The 23,214-nt window shown below is 43.1% G+C and overlaps 1 protein-coding gene and 1 long non-coding RNA gene across 6 annotated transcripts in view; one reads left to right on the forward strand and one right to left on the reverse strand.

The window, feature by feature from the left end:
- RBBP5 (RB binding protein 5, histone lysine methyltransferase complex subunit) overlaps positions 1 to 13,841 on the reverse strand; it is a 40,335-nt gene extending 26,494 nt beyond the window's left edge. For 3 of the 4 annotated variants that reach the window (XM_024976172.2, XM_005216666.5, XM_024976171.2), the window contains exon 1: positions 13,695 to 13,841. In XM_024976172.2, coding sequence (XP_024831940.1) covers positions 13,695 to 13,713 — 19 coding nt within the window. In that variant the 5' untranslated portion in view covers positions 13,714 to 13,841. 4 annotated transcript variants of the gene reach the window in all.
- Positions 13,842 to 14,057: 216 nt separating this feature from the next.
- LOC112441810 (uncharacterized) lies at positions 14,058 to 21,138 on the forward strand. Of its 2 annotated transcripts, none has more exons than XR_003029676.2 (2): positions 14,058 to 14,207; positions 14,325 to 21,138. It is a non-coding gene; the product is annotated as an uncharacterized lncRNA (long non-coding RNA). The 2 variants fall into 2 exon arrangements; XR_003029677.2 differs by having other exon boundaries at positions 14,058 to 14,188.
- Positions 21,139 to 23,214: the final 2,076 nt, after the last annotated feature.

Below are 23,214 nucleotides of genomic sequence, written 5' to 3' on the forward strand. Positions count from 1 at the left end.
ATAAATAAACTCTAAGGAGATATTGTACAGCAGGGGAAAACAACCAATACTTCATAATAACTTTAAATGGAGAATAATCTATAAAAATATTGAATCACTATGTCGTATACCTGAAACTAACTAAAGTTGTAAATCAACTGTACTTCAATTTTTTCAAAAAGCTGATTTTTAAATATCTGAAAATAAATTTTATTACATTTTATCCTTTATAAAAATTAATAGAAATCTAAACAGTGAAAACATTAAAACTAGTCAAAACAAATCAGGCCTTAAAATTAAGAAAACTAAAAGACGAGTACAAAGCTGAACAACTGCCCCCCGCCAAGAAAGGCCATCATTTTGATTTATCTAACGTGTACCAAACTTTAGTGTGATTGCATTCAAATATTAAAGACAACAATGAAATGAAAAGCTGAAACCAGATCAAGATAGGCTTTTTTGAAAGAACTTTTTAAAAATTACTTAAGTAATACATATAAGTACTACAAATATGTGTAATTAAAAAATGATGGTTTCCCCCCTGCAACCCCCCAATTCAATTCCTGGGTCAGGAAGATCGGCTGGAGAAGGAATAGGCTACCCACTCCAGTATTCTTGGGCTTCCCTTGTGGCTCAGCTGGTAAAGAATCCGCCTGCAATGAGGGAGACCTGGGTTCGATCTCTGGGTTGGGAAGATCCCCTGGAGAAGGGAACGGGTACCCACTCCAGTACTCTGGCCTGGAGAATTCCATGGACTGTATAGTCCATGGGGTCACAAAGAGTTGGACACGACTGAGCAACTTTCACTCCCACTCTTTATGCTTATAGAAACATTAACATATTTAAGGTTTGTTTCCTAAATAAAATACTATTAGGTTGGTGCAAAAGTAACTGCAGTTTAGAATTGCTGAACTTTGCATTCGATACTGGAATACATTCTTAAATATGGTTATGTTATACATCATTTTAATGCACATTTGTTTTGTTTGTTGCTAATGACTTATTACCTGCTGTTTATTTTATATTTTTTTAAACCTGGGAAATGATGCTAGACAAAAAGTAAATTCTAGCAATTTTCTCATTCAAGTTCATAAAGCAGTAAAGACAACTCATAACATCAACAGTCCATTTGGCCCAGGAACTACCAGTGGACATACAATGCCAGCGGTGGTTCAAGAAGTTTTGCAAAGGAAGATGAGAGCCTTGAAGAAGAGGAGCACAGTGGCAGGCCATCGGAAGCTGACAAGCACCAATTTAGAGGATCATCGAAGCTGAAGTTTGCTAAACAGCTTGACAATGACAGTTGTCCAGCATTTGAAGCGAATAGGAAAAATAAAACAGCTTGACAAGCTTTTTGCAGCCTCATAAGAGGACTGCAAATAAAAAACAATTGTTTTGAACTGTCTTCTCTTACTCTACACAACAACAAACCATTTCTCGAAGTGTGATGTGCGATAAAAAGTGGATTTCATAGGACAATGGGCAATGATCAGCTCAGTGCAGTGACTGGACTGAGAAGAAGCTCCAAAGCACTTCCCAAAGCCAACTTGCACCTAAAAAAGGTCATGGTCACTGTTTGGTTGTCTCCTGCCCATCTGATCCACTACAGCTTTCTGAATCCTGGTGAAACCATTACATCTGAGAAGTACGCTCAGCAAATCCACGAGATGCACCAAAAACTCCAAACCTGCAGCTGGCACTGGTCAACACAAAGGGCCCAATTCTTCTCCGTGACAACGCCTGATCGCACATCACACAACCAACGCTTCAAACGCTGAATGAACTGGGCTACAGAGCTTTGCCTCATCAGTCATATTCATCTTACCTCCCACCAACCCACTACCACCTCTTCAAGTATCTCAACGTTTTGCAGGGAAAACACTTCCACAACCAGCAGGAGGCAGAAACAGCTTCCCAAGAGTCCATCAAACACTAACGCGTGGGTTTTTACGCTACAGGAATAAACAAACTTACTTCTTTCTCATTGGCAAAACTGTGTGTTTGCAATGGTTCCTATTTTGATTAATAAAGATGTATTTGAGCCTAGTTTTAATGATTTAAAATTCATGGTCTGAAATCGCAATTACATTTAGGTACCAACCTAACACACATAACATACGTATTGTATTAATATGCAGTATGAACAAGAGAAGACTCTACACATGGACATCACCAGATGGCCAACACTGAAATCAGACTGATAATATTCTTTGCAGCCAAAGATGGAGAAGTTCTATACATTCAGCAAAAAGAAGACCAGGAGCTGACTGTGGCTCAGATCATGAACTCCTTATTGCCAAATTCAGACTTAAATTGAAGAAAGTGGGGAAAACCACTAACCCATTCAGGTTTGACCTAAATCAAATCCCTTATGATTATACAGTGGAAGTGAAAAATAGATTTAAGGGACTAGATCTGACAGACAGAGTGCCTGATGAACTATGGACAGAGGTTCATGACATTGTATAGGAGACAGGGATCAAGGCCAACCCCAGGAAAAAGAAATGCAAAAAAGCAAAATGGCTGTCTTGAGAGGTCTTACAAATAGCTGTGAAAAGAAGAGAAGTGAAAAGCAAAGGAGAAAAGGAAAGATATACCAATTTGAATGCAGAGTTCCAAAGAATAGCAAAGAGAGATAAGGAAGCCCTCCTCAGCGATCAATGCAAAGAAATAGAGGAAAACAATAGAATGGGAAAGACTAGAGACCAAGGGAACATTTCATGCAAAGGTGGGCTCGATAAAGGCCAGAAATGGTATGGACCTGACAGAAGCAGAAGATATTAAGAAGTGGCAAGGATACACAGAACTGTACAAAAAAGATCTTCACGACCCAGATAACCACGATGGTGTGATCACTCACCTAGAGCCAGACATCCTGGAATGTGAAGTTAAGTGGGCTTTAGGAAGCATCACTACAAACAAAGCTAGTGGAGGTGATGGAATTCCAGTTGAGCTATTTCAAATCCTAAAAGATGCTGCTGTGAAAATTCCTGCACTCAATATGCCAGCAAATCTGGAAAACTCAGCAGTGGCCACAGGACTGGAAAAAGTCAGTTTTCATTTCAATCCCAAAGAAAGGCAATGACAAAGAATGCTCAAACTACAGCACAATGGCACTCATCTCACACGCTAGTAAAGGAATGCTCAAAAGTCTCCAACCCAGGTCTCAGCAATATGTGAACCGTGAACTTCCAGATGTTCAAGCTGGTTTTAGAAAAGGCAGAGGAACCAGAGAGCAAATTGCCAACATCCACTGGATCATTGAAAAAGCAGGAGAGTTCCAGAAAAACATCTATTTCTGCTTTATTGACTATGCCAAAGCCTTTGACTGCATGGATCACAATAAACCATGGAAAATTCTCAAAGAGAAGGGAATACCAGATCACCTGACCTGCCTCTTGAAAAACCTGTATACAGGTCAGGAAGCAACAGTTAGAACTAGACATGGAACAACAGACTGGTTCCAAATAGAAAAAGGAGTATGTCAAGGCTGTATATTGTCACCCTACTTATTTAACTTATATGCAGAGTACATCATGAGAAATGCAGCGCTGGAAGAAGCACAAGCTGGAATCAAGATTGCCGGGAGAAATATCAATAACCTCAGATACACAGATGACACCACCCTTATGGCACAAAGTGAAGAGGAACTAAAGAGCCTCTTGATGAAAGTGAAAGAGGAGAGTGAAAAAGTTGGCTTAAAGTTCAACATTCAGAAAATGAAGATCATGGCATCTGGTCCCATCACTTCATGGGAAATAGATGGGGAAACAGTGGAAACAGTGACAGAGTTATTTTTTGGGCTCCAAAATCACTGCAGATGGTGACTGCAGCCATGAAATTCAAAGACGCTTACTCCTTGGAAGGAAAGTTATGACCAACCTAGACAGCATATTAAAAAGCAGAGACATTACTTTGCAGACAAAGGTCCGTCTAGTCAAGGCTATGGTTTTTCCAGTGGTCATGTACGGATGTGAGAGTTGGACTACAAAGAAAGCTGAGCACTGAAGAATTGATGCTTTTGAACTGTGGTGTTGGAGAAGACTCTTGAGAGTCACTTGGACTACAAGGAGATCCAACCAGTCCATCTTAAAGGAGATCAGTCCTGGGTGTTCATTGGAAGGTCTGATGTTGAAGCTGAAACTCCAATACTTTGGTCACCTGATGCTAAGAGGTGACTCACTGGAAAAGACCTTGATGCTGGGAAAGACTGAGGGCAGGAGGAGAAGGGGATGACAGAGGATGAGATGGTTGGATGGCAAAACCGACTCGATGCACATGAATTTGAACAAGCTCCGGGAGCTGGTGATGGACAGGGAGGCCTGGCATGCTGCAGCTCATGGAGTTGCAAAGAGTCTGACACAACTGAGCGACTGGACTGAACTGATGAACAAAATATCCTATATATCTTTCCAAAGCAATAGAGATCTATATTCACATGATTAAGAGAAAAAAGGAATATTCATTTAAAAAGTAAAAACAAAACAAAAAAACCACAATCTTAAACTACAAAGTCCTCAGGAAGGAGCAGAGCATGACTTGCTGTGTTCAGAGAAAGGAAAGCCATATTTAAGATTCTGAAAGGACTTCGCTTGGGGCCCCAGTGATTCTGACCCAGCGCTTCCACTGCAGGGGGCATAGGTTCCATCCCCTGGTCCGGGAACTGACATCCTGAAAGCCATGCAGCATGGTCAAAAACAACAACAAAAAAGATTCTGAGGGAATCCAGAATCCTTGGGCCACTTTAATGTATGATTATGCTTCAACACAGACTACTCCTGATTTTGTACTTTTGTTTTATGCACTGGATGGGTTTTTTCCCCTTTTTTTGAAGGTCTGTGTGCTGTGCACTAAGTCACTTCAGTCACTTCCAACTCTCTGCAACCCTATGGACCGCAGCCCACGATGCTCTCTCGTCCATGGGATTCTCCAGGCAAGAAGACTGGATCCTTCTCCAGGGGATCTTCCCAGCCCAGGGATAAAACTGCATTGGCAGGCAAGTTCTTTATTATCTTTACTACTACCTGGGAAGCCTTTTTGAAGGTCATCCTAGTTAATAGGACGATAACAAGGAATCTAAAGGAACACAAAGAGAAAGTGATATAGGATTATGGTAGCACAAAGCCACTTCCCCCAGAGGTTTAAGGCCATTTTTACATCCTCCATCTCCCACCATCTAACATTTAACATTCTGTTACAATTAGATTCCTGGGCTTGGTTTTAAAGACCATGGAGTGGAGGAAAAAAGATCCCCAAATACAGCTGCCAAGGAGAAATAAACCCTAGCTGGATTTAACTTCACAATACACTTGATAATTCAAAAAACATGAATGACTCTTACAACAAAAGACGTATTTCCAAAACTGATTACAGAAGAAAAATTCTTGACTGGATCAAAGAGGAAAGAACACACCTAAATGTTGTTAAAGACCTGTCATTAAAATAAAAATGTTTTAATGTTTAATATTAAAAAAAGGACAGCAGGCCCATATGGTTTTATGAGCCATATGGTTTTTTTTAATGGTTTATTCCTCCTAAATCTCAAGGCACAAATAATTATAATGTTACTCAAGCTATTTCTAAGCAGAAAAAATATAGTGTCTTATAAAACCAACACAACTAATAACAAAACCTGATACAGATGGGTGAAAAAGAAAACAAGTCTCTTTCACTTAAGAACATAAATGGTACAAGGTTTATGAATCACCTATAAATTCTACAGAAAAGTAGTTTCTAGCAACGTAAATAACTATAATCAAATTATAAACACAAAAAATCTAAAGTTTATTATTCTGCCATATAAGAAGGCATATAAGAAGGTATACAGCAAGGGGAGTGGGGAAGGGAGGAACAAGCCCACTCCGAACTCGTTCCAAAGGACAATGCATTCGAATGTATATCCCTGGTCAAGAATGTTTAAGTCATACAATCCTATGAGTAGATACTGAAAAAAAATTTGCTAAAACTCAATAGCTCATTCTAATAATAGCCAATGGAATAAGAAAATGAAACAATTGGTTTAAACATTAATATAGGAAATAACACTATTTCTCTTTTCTGGTATCAATATCTAGAAAACAGAAGAAATGTTAATTTAAAAAACCACTACCAAATTAGTAAGAAAATAAGGTAAGGTGGTTTTATATCAGGAAAACATTCAAACATTAATAGCTTTTCTCTACATTGGCTATTAATATCCAGAAATGAAAATGAAGGGGAAAATTCCACTCACAGTAGTTACAAACATCAATATTTAAGGGAAAATGTAATAAGACATGCCAAGTATAGAGAAGAAAACTATAAAATCTTAGTTAAGACTGTAAAATATGAATAAGTGAAAAGGCAATCTACAATGCATTCCGGGATAGAAAAGCTTAATGGCTTTCTCCAAAAACTAATAAATTTTATGCAATTCCAAGTGGATTAAAGACAAATGTAGAAGCAATTCTAAATGAACTACAAGGCTGCTGATATATGATAAAAATGACATTTCAATTTAGCAGAGAATTTATTTTATATGGATGGACAACTATCCATCTGAAAGAAAAAATAGCTCCGATTCCTCTCTCATATCACATATAAAAATAAATTTCAGGTAAATTAGTGATTTTTAAAGTCAAAAATCTTAGAAAAAAATTTGAGAGATTCCATGTATAATATAGGGTGGGGAAGACCTTAACAAAATTAGAAAACCAAAAGAAAGAGAGAAATACATCTGATTATATAAAAACTGGAACATTTTGCATGGCACAAGTTCCCATAAACAAAAGACTTACAAAAACTGGCAATGCAGACGACGGATGAGAGTTGGTATCTATACTATAAAGCAAGTCTATACAACAATAAGGAAAAACAATCAAAAAGAAAGGCTAAAGAATATGAATAAACAAGAAGAAATAAGATGGCCTCTAAACAAAGGAAAACATCAAATTCAGAGAAATGTAAATCAAATGAAAAATGAGATGCCACTCTCATCCATCAGACAGGAAAATTCAGACAGCGCACTTGCTGGGGGCGGAATGTGAATAAAGGAATATTTTCAGTCACTGTCTATAAAAATGGGAATTGTTATAGCAGTTTGGAAAAGGAATCTGACAGCATCTATTAGAAGCAAAAATATCCCTCATCTCAATAATCCTACAAGCGGAAACCTAAACACAACAATGTACGTAAGGACAAGGGTTTTTAAAGTATTGCTCTTGATTGCAAAAAAAACCCCCAAAAACCAACTCCTGCCGCCAACTGGAAACAAGGTAAACGCCTGTTATTATTAGTGGAATGAACGAACTGCTGTACGCAAACGTGGACTGTTGTCGTGTCGTCACTAAGTCGTGTCCAACTCTTTTGTGACCCGCCAGGCTCCTCGGTCCATGGGACTTCCCAGGCAAATATGGATAAATTACACTAATTCTCTTGAAAATTTTTATTTGTGCTACTTAAGTGAAAAAAGACACAAAGTATATATAACCCAATCTCATTTTTTTGTTAACATGTGTATATACACACATATGAATACGCAGAGAGAAAAATACAGAAGGAGATACATGGGATTATCAACAAAGAAAGGAGGCAGGGGGAAAAAAGATCACTTCAAAAAAATAAACATTTATAGTGAATTCTCTGGTGGCTCAGCAGTTAGGACTCCACACTTCACGCAGAGGACACAAGCTCAATCCCTGGTCGGGAATGAAGATCCCGCGTGCCATGGCAAATAAAGACATAAGCAAATAAATAAGCACTTACAGTTATAATTTTATACCATGAGTGTGTATCTAACACGAGTGCATTAAAAGTCATTAGCTCTGTCACCTCCTGTTGTGTAGAATAGGCCTCCCAGGCGGGTCAGTGTTCAAGAGTCTGCCTGCAAATGCAGGACACGTGCGTTTGATCCCTGGGCTGGCAAGATGCCCCAGAGAAGGCAATGGCAACCCCTTCTAGTATTCTGGCCTGCAGAATTCCATGGACAGAGGAGCCTGGTGGGCTACAGTCCATGGGGTCGCAGAGGCAGACATGCTTTAGCAACTAAACACTTGCATTGTTTGCACTGTTGTGATAAATATTTATTGTATCTGTTAATTTGAAATGCATAAAGAAATTTAATGAGTTTTCTAGACTTGAACTCATGCTGGCTTATTATTGCTTTCAAGTGCTCAAACTTGCATTTATCATGAGCAGCTACCCTTACTAAATGCTTGTGTGTCAAACTCTGTACTGAGATTTTCTGTGCGCTGTCTCAGTCAGTCCTCTCCATTCACTGTTAAGTGAGCACTACTGTAATCCATTTCACACTTAGATTAAAAGTCATTTCCCAAACTGACAGTGAAAAACTGGCAAAACTGGAACCTGGCCAAGCAACCGTACTTAACTGTAAGTGCACTAAAGTCTATAAACTTGCCCAGATTTGACCTCAAGGTTACTAGTCTATGATTTACAAAACTCACCTGTCCTTTACTAAAAAGTCAAAATTTTGCCCATCTCCTTTATTTCTGCATGTCTTTTCTCTCCCCAAGACACAAAGATCCTCAACACTATTCCACATGCAAGTTCCTTCAAGCCCATGGAAAATAATTCAACCAAGAGGAGTGAGCTAAGTGACCTACCTACTCTCTCCCTATGAAGGACTTTCCTTCGCAATGTCCAGTGACCACTTCATTTGCCCCGCTGCCTGCCATCCTCCTTGCCTTCACACTCCACATAATGAAGCCGCCTCATTTCTACAGTATTGGCCTTTGATCACATTAGCTTTCCTGAAACTTTTTTCTAAATTATTACCTACAATTCTTTCTTTTTTTGATGTGGACCATTGTTCCTGCTTGGTTTTCGGGTGAGAGGCGTGTGGAATCTCAGCTCCCTGACCAGGGATTGAACCTGTAACCCCTGCACTGGAAGGTTAAGTCTTAACCACTGGATCACCAGGAAGTCCCTCCTGGCATGCTTCTTAAAAGTGGTGCCAAGCAACTATATGCCAATAACTTAAAAATAAATAAAGCTGGTGCCACCCTCACACACTCACTTTCAGCAACACACCCTTCTCTTTTTGAGAATCTGACTTTAGACTGCTTTCAGTGTGAGCACACCAGTTCCTGCAGGGGCCTCCTGTCTTTTTTCTAGTTATAATCCTTTCTCCAAACTGCCGTTTTGCTTTCTGGGCCTTTAGAGACTTCCTCCTCCCAGTCTGATGACATGGAATAACACCTATTCCCTGAATTGCTGCACGCCTTCCTCTTTAAAAATCCTGGTATCAGGAACTCTAAAAGTTCATGGTCCTTTTCTCCCACTGCAAGTATTTTGGACTTGCCAACTAATTCTTCCCTACTGTAACAGTTAGGTCCAGAGTAGCAGTTTCCATTCCACTTCCTCAATCTAACAGGTGATGACAAGAGTCAGCACCATTTCTTTTTAGAGAAATGCAACTTGCAGGTGGCTAAATAACTGATCTTACCGCAACCTAATCTGACACCATGGCTGCTGCAATTACTACATTTCCCTGGCTCCAGTCTGGCCTCCATTATCAATCCTTAACAAAGCTGCTACCTTTACAAATCCTTAAGAAAGCTGCCTGTTTTCTAAGCCCCAAATCTCACCACATCACTTACCTGCTCAAAAATCTAAACAATTTATGATTGTTAGAATCAATCAAAAATAAACAATATACTAAAATCCTAAGCATAATTTTAGAAAGCAATAATCTGGCCCCTACCAGTATTACCATTTTACCTTTAACTCCCCATTAGCACCTGGGACAGAATCTGGCATAATCCACCTTAAGCACCAGCAGTAAGCTACCAGCATGTGAGTATTCATCACATGTCCATGCCTCAAGCTTGGCCCACTGTTCTCTGCACTGGTAATCACCTTCATCATCTTTTCCCTTTGGAAAAATCCTACTCCATCTTTACTGTCTGACTTAAACAACGCTTCTGCTATAAAATCATCCCCAAATTCTACTGCGGCCGCAACAACGCAGAATTAACTGCTCTTTCAGCTGGATTCCCATAATGGATTCCTACCATTTATTTTGGTTCGATATCATACAGTCATTCGTTTACACCCCTCTCCTCCTGTGTGCGCGTCAGTCGCTCAGTCGTGTCCAACTGTTTCCGATCCCATGCCCTGTAGCCCACCAGGCTTCTCTGTCCATGGACTTCTCCAGGCAAGAATACTGAAGTGGACTGCCATTCCCTTCTCCATAGGATCTTCCTAACTCAGGGACTGAACCCTGGTCTCCTGCATCACAGGCTGATTCTTTACCATTTGAGCTACAAGGAAGTCCTCTCCTCCTAGTTCTGCGTATCTATCCAGGGCAGAAACTGTATCTTATTTCAGGGTTTATCAAACATTAGGACCCAATCCACCACAAATGGATAAACCATTCAGTGAGCCACACAAGTTCTTTAATAGATTAGAACAGAAGATACCAGAGGCCACTGAGCAAAACAACAATCAGTATCATTGTGGGAAACTTAGTTACATGTATATATAATGGGTTATGACAAAATATATTTCTTATTGTGAATTGACTTAAGTTTGAAAAACTCTTACTTAAATTTTATCTCTAGCGCATACTGCCTAATACACTGCAAGGCCTCAGTGGCTAAGACTCAGTGCGCCCAATGCAGGGGGCCTGGGTTTGAACCCTGGCCAGGGGACTAGATCCCACACGCTGCAACTAAGACCCAGCAGAGCCCAATAAATAAATACATTCCTTTTAAAGAAAGAAAGTGGTTGCAGAGGTAGAAGTATTTGAAAGTCCATATTAAGAACACATTATCATTCCTTTATCTGGCCAGATATGCTTTAGCATGCTCCCACAATCACTTCTGTTCCTTCCTCCTTTTTATCTGCAATAATTAACTTTCTCACTGTAAAAAATTCAGTCATTCCCATAGAGAATTATATCCTGAGTCCAGTCAGTCTTCTACACTGTCTAACCTTCCAATGCTACTGTTCCTTCCTAAGTTTTCCTGCATGAGACCTCTGTCCCATACATGAAACTCCGTCCTACGACTCTGCTCTTCAAGGTATGCGCCTACTACCTCTCCTCCATCCCCAAGTTTCTAAAAATAAGAATCAACTCTGCATCCAGTCCATCTCCCACATCTTCCTAAATTGTAATTAGTTTCTGTTCAAGTTGCTAACGAGTCCCAAGTTGCCCAAAAAGTGAGCAGCGCTTTCTCAGCTCTGAGCCTCAACTGCTCCACAATTGCTTCTGTGGAAGCTGCCACACTACCCCCTATTCTCTTTTACCTTTAATGAATACATATATGAAAAGCACTTGAGATGAGGCCGAGCTCACAGTAAGCAGTACGTAACTGTTAGCAGATAGATTATCATCTATTCCTCCTCTTCTCCTTGAGACATAGATTACCATCCAAGAATCTGTCCTCCGCAGTTTCCTTTTCTTCCCCTCCCACTTTCTCCCTGGGTCTTATCATCTACCCACAAGGTTTTGATTAGCTTACTCGTAGGAGTATTATTGGAGAAGGCAATGGCAACCCTCTCCAGTACTCTTGCCTGGAAAATCCCATGGACAGAGGAGTCTGGTGGGCTGCAGTCCATGGGGTCGCTAGGAATCAGACACGACTGACTTCCCTTTCACTTTTCACTTTCATGCATTGGAGAAGGAAATGGCAACCCACTCCAGTGTTCTTCAGGCCCTGGAGAATCCCAGGGACGGGGGAGCCTATGGGAGTCTATGGGGCCACACAGAGTCGGACACGACTGAAGCGACTTAGCAGCAGCAGCAGCAGGAGTATTATAAATCTCTCTCTTAAGTACAAACCTCTCTCCTAAATCCCACGTCAACACTTGACATACCCAATGTTAATTGTCTTTTCCAGATGTTCTTAAATGTTTAGGAACAGCACCATTATCGATTCCCATTATTTTTCACTTCACTCTCTTCCTCACCACCAGCACCACCATCACCATGATATGCAATCAATTTTCAAACTGTCAACTCTACTTTCTCTGTGTCTTTTCTTCCCATTTTCTAGTTCAGATCTTCTGTATCCCTCATCTACTCTAGCCCTCCAAGCTGGTTTCACAACTTCCAAGACTTCCACCCCACACTGCTGTCAGATAAATCTTTTTTTAAAGATAGGTCTGACTGAGTTACTTAGCAGGTCAAAACCCTTTAATGCATCTGCTCTACTTTCCTTAAAAAGCAACACTTCTCAGCTGGGCATTCAAGAGCCTCCAAAGACCAGAAAGCAACAACCCGGTCTCTTCACCTTCTCACGTTATTCACAGCATCCACAACCTGGCCAAGCAGGAAAATATCTTCGGGATTCATTTCACTGACACCTTAGCTCAAACATATTCCTAAGAAGCATTCCTCCCAATATTTTCAACATTTTGCCAGTCTTAAATATCCACTCAAAACTCCAAATCCTCCACAGGTTTTGTTTTTCTTTCTAGATTTCCTTTCTTGCTACTGCTAAGTCGCTTCAGTCATGTCCGACTCTGTGCGACCCCATAGACAGCAGCCCACCAGGCCCCCCCCCCCCCCCCCCCCACCCCGTTCCTGGGATTCTCCAGGCAAGAACACTGGAGGGGGTTGCCATTTCCTTCTCCAATACATGAAAGTGAAAAGTGAAAGTGAAGCCGCTCAGCCGTGTCCGACTCTTAGCGACCCCGTGGATTGCAGCGCACCAGGCTCCTCTGTCCATGGGACTTTCAGGCAAGAGTACTGGAGTGGGGTGCCATTGCCTTCTCTGACCTATCTTGCTCTGCCCCAAAGATATTCACTCCCCTCTTTCAGATGTTCTTAGCCCTCTGCTGTTGTTGTTTAGTGGCCAGTCGTGTCTGACTCTTTCGTGATCCCATGGATTGGCACTTCCCAGGCAAGAATACTTAAGTGAGTTGCCATTTCCTTCTCCAGGGCATCTTCCCTACCCAGGGATCAAACCTGAGTCTTCTGCATTGCAGGCGGATTCTTTACCGCTCAGACACCAGGGAAGCCCTTAAAAGCAAAAACCATTCCTTAAAACGCTTTAGGGCTGTCAGCGTATCTTCTGAATTTAATTTTTTTAAAAACAGAAACAAACATAGCAAGTCACTGAGAAGTTCTTGAAAACCTGACATCCTTGGGCTATGATGCTTAACGTTACCTGATGAAAACCCAATGAATCAGAGAGAGTGACAAAAGAAAACGTCCTTCCAGCTCACTGCTCAGTGTTTTACACAACGTCCCTGGTAAGTAACATAAACAGAAAGTCAAGACAGCTGGACTCCAGTGCCAACTGTGCCACTTACTTGCTTAGCGCCTTCAGGTCAGCAGCCTCTGAGAGTTTTTCATTTACTCAGTGAGGCACTGCTACTAGAAGACACACAAGTTCCCCTCCTTAAGCACCCATGTTTCACCAAACCCTGACAAGTGCTCAGAGCCTCGCCTCCCTTCCTAGGTTCCCGCCCCAACGTAACTCTGGTCCTGCTCTGGGCTCCTGCAGCACCTGGGATCCCTGTATTCGAAAGTAACTCGCAAACTACCTGTCCCTGTCTTTCCACAACTGAACTGCAAAGCGCGCTCTAGGAGAACGACGCACTCCGCTCGGGCAGAAGCCCGGCTTCCCGCTCCAGTCGCCGCTCCTGACCGAGGCGCCCACAGATCCGTCCAGAGCCGGGTCCCGGAGGCTGCAGGCGCGTCCCCTCCGCCTGGGCCCCTCCTTTCCAGGACCGAAGCTTCCCCAGGACCCAGCCACAGCCCTCCTCACCCAGCAACTCGAGGTTCATGCCTGAGGACTCCGGCCGCCCGGCCTCGGCTCAGCGACGACACCCGCGCCCGCGCCCGCCCGCGAAGCCCGCGTCCGAGTTGGGGGCGCCGCAGAGCGCCGGCGCAGGCCCCGGAGACTCCCTGCCTCAGAGGACCCCGCGGCTTCCGCCGCCTGCCCTCGCTTCCGCCTTCGTTTCCGGCGGGCTATCCACGAATATGCCTAACCAAAAAGAAGACGGACCGCCTTCGGAACCACTTGACTGTGGTATTTTTTTAAGGAACGAAAATGCTGTTGTCACTCGGCTTTTTCCACGTGCCAGAGTTTTGGGCTGTCCCTCCGAGGCTCGAGGTAAGTGAGTTAGAGGGTTCAGGCACAAACTTAGAGGACTCACCCGCCCTCGCTGTGTGCTCCGCGCGCCGTTCCGGCGGGGTGCCTCTGCCGCGGCTGAAAGGTTCCGGCTGGGCGCCGTTGAAGTAAAGGAGCCCGCGGGACAGGTCGGTCCCCGAGATTGCGGTGGGTCTCACGGCGGTCAGGGCGGTACTCAGTCCCTGCGCGCGCTGCTTGTCGGGTACCTGTCTCAGTCTGGGAAAGTTATTTCACGTTTGTAAAGGTATGTCGTCGATCCCACAGAAACGTCCAATGGCATTTATCCAAGGATCTACAGTGTACCCAGCGTTCGCCAGGACGCCGAAAGTGAGGGGGAATGAGAGGTGACTGCGTTCCCTGGAGCTCAACCAGGCAAGGCTGTAATGAGATACCCGAAGCAACGACAGAAGAACGGTTGATGTAACTAGCGAACGGGCAAATTCTATATAAACGAACTTTGTGGATGTTGTGGGCAATCATAAAAAAAAAAAGCAAAGATGGGCATAAGTTGGCAGCAAAAAAAAAAAAAAAAAGGACTGAAGCTAGATCCTCTTAAGTAGATTTAAAACCAGTCATCTCAGCTTCACTCTTAGTCCTGACTTTACCCTTTGGGCAGTATTTTGTCCTCTGTGCCTCAGTTTTGTTATATGTAAAATGGGGGTGGTGCTTACAGGATTATTGTTAAGATTAAATGAGTTAACACATATGAAATACTTAGAACAGCAAATGCTTACTAAATGTTAACTATTACTACTTTCCCCTAAATTATCTCACTTCCTTGAGCCCGTTAAGGTAGCTAGTGATCCCATTTGACCAAGTGCAGTAATTGAGGCAAGAAATTAGACATGTTAAAGAAAAAACCACGAACCCAAAAACGTCACTAGAGCCGCAGATAACCAAATCTAGATCTAATACCTGACCTGAGTGCTGTCTCTGCCTTCCCCATAAAGTCTTTATCGGCTTATCTGAAGTTTTCTGGTTAGCACCAACCAAGTTATTCTCTCCTGGGCCCTCTCCACTCCTGTCTCCACCCTAAACTCCCCCTGAAGGAGCAATCTGCATGATAAAACCCCTGCCACTTCCTTCCTCCCTGAAAGAAGGTTTCTTGGCCTAAAAATAATCTTTTCTTTTCTTCTGCTAATAGCTCCCTTACCCCACCCTTCTTCCTATAAGAAGCTTCTGAAATGGCAACCCACTCCAGTACTCTTGTCTGGAAAATCTCAGTGATGGAGGAGCCTGATGGGCTACAGTGCATGGGGTTGCGAAGAGTAGGACACGACTGAGCGACTTCCCTTTCTTTCTGTTCTGTACCGTCTTCCGGAGTGCCCTTCTGTTTACTAGATGGGATGTTACCCATCTAGTTTAATAATGCCAATTAGATCTTCAAATTTAGTGGGTTGGATTTTGGTTTTTAACAGGCAGCTTGCATTCCTTCACATATCCAAAACAAATGTCATCCAAAATATTTTACTATTAACAATGACTGTAGGAGTATTTCTGCACACCCTTGTGATCATTTGTTATTAACCTGTCCTCTGAAACTGCCAATTGGGGATAGGTGAAAAAATGTCATGGTTACATTTATTTCTTAATGAGGATGATCATCAGTTTTTCACATGTACAGATGTGTATTTTCCTCTTCTGTGAGGTGACCTGTGCATATCCTTCACCTATTTTTTGGATGGAGTATTCATTTTGTAGGATTTTTAGGCAAGGAATAATCTGATCAGATTGATGTTTAAGAAAGAAAATAAGGACAGTGTGGAGTAGGGATTGATTAGAGGGGTGGAGAGTAGTCAGGAGATTACTGTAGTAATTTTGTAGAAATGAGGAAGACTTAGAGTCACAGTGGAGGAAAGAGAAGGCAATGCATTCAAGAGTAAGGTACCAGACAGAACTGACCAAATGGGAAGGACATCTTGCATGTGGAAAGTAATAGGAGGTCAGTAGGCTGGTGTTGCTGTAGGAGATGGATGGGCTCCAGGTTAGGCATTTACAACTGGCCTGCTGCTTACATTTCATGGGGGCATGAAGAAGTAGGCTCCAGGCTGGATACTTAAAACTGTTAGCATTTCTTGGGCTGAAAGATAGGTGGGCTCCAGTTAAGGCATATTTACAGTCAGCTTCCTGTTTACCCTCCGAAATGGAAGTAACAACAGAAGCAGGGTAAACAGCCAGTGTTTGAATCTTGTAAATACCTAAGGTGATAGTCACGGCAAGGACCCAGGGGCGAAACCCTGTTAGAGTAAAGAATTAAGGGGTCTCCACTCCCCGCTCCTTTTGGACAAGGGAGACACTATACTTTAGCAGAAAGGCTCCTTGTGGGTCCACAGTCAAGAGATTCTGCCAGGCCATAATGAACCTTGCTCCTCTCAGAAACCTGCACTTCGAGATCCATATTGGCTGAGGGGTACGTGTGTACCCAGGGGAGGGTCCCAGGTAGGTCAGGTGTGGGAAGAGAAACCAGATGATTGCCCAGAAGGAAGACAAAGACCCAACAGAACTGCCCTTTGTAAAGACCTAACTGCCTCTTTACCGTGCCCCTCCTCACTAGTGGAGATGCCCACACCCTTTCTCTCTGGGTGTGCGTCTCTGCTTTGCTTCTGTCTTAACTGTCGTGGCCTGGGCTCGGGTTGGAAAAGAATTTCCAGACATGAGACAGAATGAGAGGGAAATAAAGTTTATTAGAGTGGGAGACGCTGTTAGAATAGCGGGCCAGCTCAAGGGAGAACCGACGTTGAACAGGGTCCTTAGTCCACTTTTATAGCCAGGGTACAGGGAGTGGGATAGGGGTCTTTCGGGGCATTAGGGGATGGGATGAGGCTTGTATACTGGGTGGGGGTCGAGTAAGGCAGATACCTCCTCCCTGTGGGGTGGCAGGTAGACAGGTTATACTGCTCAGGAGGACCTGAAATCCATTAATAGTCACAGCATGGGGGAGGGAAAGATGATAAGGGTCTGGTTTTTCCCATCCTGCATTCCAAGACCCTCCTCGGTTTCATCTGCTCCTTTGTCCTTGGGTCACCACGTTAAAACATCTCTCTGAGTGCTGTCCCACTTGTGTGATGTCTCGAATGATAAATTTGTACCTGCATTTACAGTTTCGGCCTCCATAATAAATGCATTTTTCACTGGTGGCTAGGATTCCTGATCTAGCTTCATGCCCCGGCTCGGCGCTGCCTTGCCAAGATCAGTATGAATTACATGTTTCTAATTTGGTGGTTTGCTTTGCCAAAATAGAGAATGTAGGGAAAGGAATAGCTTTGGTAATGTAGGTGAAGAGTACCCCAGTGGGCCACGTTAGGCTTGAGGAGCCTGTGAGAAATTCAAATGACCCTATAGACATGAAGTTCAGAGAAGTCTAAGCTAAAGATCTGTATTTCACGAATTCTAATGTGTATACTTTCCCACATTTAAATATCTCTGAAATAGAGATGTTTCTTACATTTGATTGTATCTCATCCCTGGTGGCTCAGATGGTAAAGCGTCTGGCTACAATGCGGGAGACCTGGGTTCGATCCCTGGGTCGGGAAGATTCCCTGGAGAAGGAAATGGCAACCCACTCCAGTACTCTTGTCTAGAAAATCCCATGGACAGAGGAGCCTGGTGCAGGCTACTGTCCATGGGGTGGCAAAGAGTCGGACACGACTGAGCGACTTCACTTTCACTTTCATAATTATTTAGCAGTGGGTTTGTTTCTTAACACTAAGAATAACTAAGATAGGATAATCAGGTGTATTATACTTGTAGTATCTTTGCTTTGATGAAAGTGTTACTGATAGACTTTTGCTTTACAAAATCTTTTTTTTTTCCCCCAGACAAGTTGTATAGCATGCGAAATCCTAATTCCTTAACCAGAAATCACACCTTTGCCCCCCTGCAGTGTAAGTGTAAAGTCCCAACCACTAGACTGCCAGGAAATTCCCTACAAAGTGGTATTAATACTACCAACTGCAAAGGAAGGTACCCAGATTTGTGTGTTGAAGGAGAGAGAGGGAAATTTAATATTCTTCCTTCTCACCCTGAAGCAACTTGTACCAGTCATTCAGATTGTATGTAAGAAAGAATTTTTTTTTAGCTAGGCCCTCATTAAAGGCTTTGACAGATCCTCCTGAAGTTAAGCCAGCAGGTGTTTAACTCTTTTCCAGGTAAAAATCAGGAAATCTCTGAGTGGAGCACCTCTTGATCAGCCAGAGTATGTTCTGCAGCTGGCTCAAATCACAGGGAGTATGGTGAGGGTCAGGAGAATATTGTAACATTTCAAGGATATAACCAGTGGTTCTCAACTTTAGCCACACACTGGAATTTCTTGGGCACTTCAAAATAATATAGGTGCCTGAGTCCCACTCCAGAGATCTTGCATTCATTACAGAACCTACCTAGAACACTCCTAGGCATGTTATATTAAAAAACTCCTAGGTGATTTTAATGTTCAGACAAAGTTGAGAACCACTACTGTAGTACAAGGCTCAGCCAAATTATTGGCTGAGACAAAGAGTGAAGACTTTCTCAGAAAGGCTCAGAAAGTACTCCTGTTCACAATCTATGCTTACTGTCAGAGATTACAGACTTCAAAGGGAGAGCTAAGAAAGAAAACATTTTATGGACAGTAACATTAGCACAGCGCCCAGTTCCTAAAGAAAGGAAGGATTGGAAGAGGAGAGTGATCTGTGACGATCCTCTGACAATGGAAAAATACACATACACATACTGTGTGTAATTGCAAAATATTGGAAACCACCCAAGTCTTCATGGGCTTCCCTGATAACTCAGGTGGCAAAGAATCCACCTGCAATACAGGAGACCTGGGTTCAATCCCCGGGTTGGGAAGATCCCCTGGAGAAGGGAATGGCAGCCCACTCCAGTATTCTTACCTGGAGAATCCCATGGACAGAGGAGCCTGGCGGGCTACAGTCCATAAGTTGCAAAGAACTGGACACGATTGAGTCACTAAGCACATAAGTGCTCCTACATTCGTGGCATACTATGCAATGGCATACTCAGCAGCTACTTTTAAAAATGAGGAAGGGGACTTCCTGGCGGTCCAGTGGCTAAGACTGCACTTCCAGGGGGCACAGTTTCAATCCTTGGTTGGGGAACTAAGATTCTACATACTTCATGGTGTGGATAAAATAAAAAAAATAAATGAGGCTCCCCTGGTGACTCAGTGGTGAAGAATCCGCCTGCCAATACAGGAGACACGGGTTCAATCCCTGATCTAGGAAGATCCCGCATGCCATGGAGCCACTGATCCTGTGCCTCGCAGCTGCTGAGCCCACACGCACTACTGAGGCCCCAGCGCCTGCAGAGGGTACTCAGCAACAAGAGGAGCTGGCACGGGGGAGCCCCCAGTTGCCAACCAGAGAAAAGCCCACACAGTGGTGAAGACCCAGCACAGACAAAAACAAGTAGATAACACTTCAATTTTTAAAAATGAGAAAGAACTCTGTGAACTGATACAAAATAGTTGCCAAAATGGGCTACCCTGGTAGCTCAGCTGGTAAAGAATCTGCCTGCTATGCAGGAAACCTGGGTTCTATCCCTGGGCTGGGAAGATCCCCTGGAGGAGGGCATGGCAACCCACTCCAGTGTTCTTGCCTGGCGAATCCCCTTGGACAGAGGAGCCTGGCGAGCTACAGTCCATGGGGTCTCAAAGAGCCGGACACAACTGAGCAACTAACACACACACACACACACACAAAACACAGTTGCCAAAACATACTGCTAAAAGAAAAACGCAAAGCACAAAAGGTTTATCTTTAGGATGCTGCCCTAAGAAAGAAAGGAATTCGAGAGAACATTCTACATTTGCCCATCTGTGTGTAAAAGAAATACAGAAAAGATAAATCAGAATCTAAGGGGACTGGTTACCTATGGGGAGCAGGTGTGAAGAGAATGGAAGAAGTTGGGGGGAGGTAAACGTGAATGAGTAACGCACGTGAGGAAGTAGTGATAGTGTATTTTTGTATGACTCTGACCCTTAGAACCACAGTGGTATATCACATACCCCCAAATAAACTAAAGCCAACTAGGAGGTGGAGAGAACCCAAGTGGAGTAAAAGTACTAACAACGACCCTACCATAAAGCAGTAACAGCCACGCTAAAAAGGGTGGGAAGAAAAGAACTAACATGAATTCTGGGAAACAGCATCTTGATTGGATACCAGAAGCCTGAAGACAAAAAGAACTATAGAACTTTCCTGGTGATCCAGTGGTTAAGAATCCACCTTAATGCAGGGGACATGGGTTCGATCCCTGGTCCTGGCCCGGGAAGGTTCCACGTGCCTGGGGGCAACTCAGCCCATGATGGAAATTACTGAGGGCTGGCTCCTCAACCAGAGAAGCCGCCCAAGTAAGAGGCCTGAGCACCACAGCTGGAGAGTGGCCCCTGCTCCCCACACCTAGGGAAAGCCCACGAAGCAACAAAGACCCAGTGCAGCCAATAAATAAATACAGTCTTAAAAAGAAGTAAAGAAACTATCACCATTAGGTAGACACTGGTAGTTGGTGCAGACTAGTTCCTTTAATGAGTGATACGCGCAGACGTTTGAGAAGAAACAGCATTTGCATACTCTCAAAATGTCTACCTTAAGATGCTTATTAACAATGAAGGAGTGATTTTACAGTGAGAAGCTCAGTAGAAATCACCTTAAGTGATAAATGTTAACATCACCAGTAATAAGCTGCATAACATCAGGAACCTGTGATATAATTCACTGAGGGTGCCCATCATACCTGTAATATTCAGTCTACTTATGCTAAAACATCAAATTGAGGCACCTTTGACAACAGAACTAACTAGTACTCTTGAAAACAGTCAACGATGAGAAATCAGGAAAGACTAGGAGCTTTTACAGACTGCACTAGACTGCACAGGGAGAAAGAAGCAAGTACAATGTGGGGTCCTGGACAGGATCCTAAAATAAGAAAAAGACTTAGGGATGGAGCATCATACCGAGTGAAGTGAGTCAGACAGAGAAGGAAAAATATATGACATCCTTTATATGTGGAACCTAAAAAGAAATGATACAAATGAACTTTCTTAACAAAACAGAAAAATACAGACTTAGAAAACAAACTCATGGCTGCAGGGTGTGTGTGGGGTAGGGATAGTTAAGGACTTGGGGAAGGTCATGTACACACTGCTATATTTAAAATGGATAACCTACAGAAACCTATTGTATAGCACATGGAACTCTGCTGAAAGTTAGGTTCCAGCCTGGATGGGAGGCAGGGGTCTGGGGGAGAATGGATACAGTATATGTATGGCTGAGCGCCTTCACTGTTCACTGTCAGGTCTTTAGTTAGTAGTCTTGCAACAATGTTAATTTTGGGGGTTCTGATAATTGTCCTGGAGTTATGGTACAGATGGTAACATTAGGGGAAAATGGAAGGGGGATATATGGAAACTGGTAAGCCTATCTTTGCAACTTTTCTGTAAGTCTAAAATTAATCCAAGTTAAAAAGAAAAAGGACAGAGGCTCCCCTGGTGGTTCAGTGATCAAGAATCAGCCTTCCAGGGCAGGGGACATGGGTTCCATCCCTGGTCCAGGAACTAAGATCCCACATGCCATGGGGCAACTAAACCCAAGCGCCACAACTAGAGAGAAGCCCGTGCACCTTAAAGAAGATCCCATGTGCCACAATGAAAAATTGATGCAGCCAAAAATAAATACTGCGTGCTGCCACTGCAGGGGACCTGGGTTCCATCCCTGGGGGGGCAACTACAGTCCTGCATGGGGCTCGATGCCACCAAAACAGAAAGAGACGTTATCTTCAGCTCTTCTCATGAGAGTGGTTCATGCAAATCGATTTTGCCTAACAATAAAATGAAGGCACAAAACTTTTAAAAATAAATGGGTGGTCCAGTGATAATTAATGTAAATAATTCAAGCAATTCCTCATAAATTACTGGGTCTGATAAGAAAGTCCGATAATGGTGGAAAACATGTCAATCTAAAGTTATAAATTAAAAAAAAAAAAACAGGAAACACTGGTTCCAATTCCAACACACAGAATCTAGAAACTCCTTTTGGAGGCTCTTCATCCAGGTCCACAGAGTGAAGCAGCTTCAGGGCATGAGACCTGTGTGGTCACATAAGACCCCACACTTGGAAGGGCCACACGTTTGGTTTAATGTTCTGCTGTTGCATCTTGAAAGTCTTAATTTTTGAACAAGGAAGCCCTGCATTTTCATTTTGTACAGTCAGTCAGTTCAGTCGCTCAGTCGTGTCTGACTCTCTGCGTCCCCATGAATCTCAGGACGCCAGGCCTCCCTGTCCATCACCAACTCCCGGAGTTCACCCAAACCCATGTGCATCGAGTCGGTGATGCCATCCAGCCATCTCATCCTCTGTCATCCCCTTCTCCTCCTGCCCCCAATCCCTCCCAGCATCAGAGTCTTTTCCAATGAGTCAACTCTTTGCATGAGGTGGCCAAAGTATTGGAGTTTCAGCTTTAGCATCAGTCCTTCCAATGAACATCCAGGACTGATCTCCTTTAGAATGGACTGGTTGGATCTCCTTGCAGTCCAAGGGACTCTCAAGAGTCTTCTCCAACACCACAGTTCAAAAGCATCAATTCTTCAGTGCTCAGCTTTCTTCACAGTCCAACTCTCACATCCATACATGACCAGTGGAAAAACCATAGCCTTGACTAGATGGACCTTTGTTGGCAAAGTAATGTCTGCTTTTTAATATGCTATCTAGGTTGGCCATAACTTTCCTTCCAAGGAGTAAGCGTCTTTTAATTTCATGGCTGCAATCACCATCTGTAGTGATTTTGGAGCCCCCAAAAGTAAAGTCTGACACTGTTTCCACTGTTTCCCCATCCATTTCCCATGAAGTGATGGGACCGGATGCCATGATCTTACTTTTCTGAATGTTGAGTTTTAAGCCAACTTTTTCACTCTCCTCTTTCACTTTCATCAAGAGGCTTTTTAGTTCCTCTTCACTTTCTGCCATAAGGGTGGTGTCATCTGCATATCTGAAGTTACTGATATTTCTCCCGGCAATCTTGATTCCAGCTTGTGCTTCTTCCAGCGCAGCATTTCTCATGATGTACTCTGCATAGAAGTTAAATAAGCAGGATGACAATATACAGCCTTGACGTACTCCTTTTCCTATTTGGAACCAGTCTGTTGTTCCATGTCTAG

Source organism: Bos taurus, chromosome 16 (genome assembly GCF_002263795.3).
Source record: "Bos taurus isolate L1 Dominette 01449 registration number 42190680 breed Hereford chromosome 16, ARS-UCD2.0, whole genome shotgun sequence".
NCBI classification, from domain to species: domain Eukaryota; kingdom Metazoa; phylum Chordata; class Mammalia; order Artiodactyla; family Bovidae; genus Bos; species Bos taurus.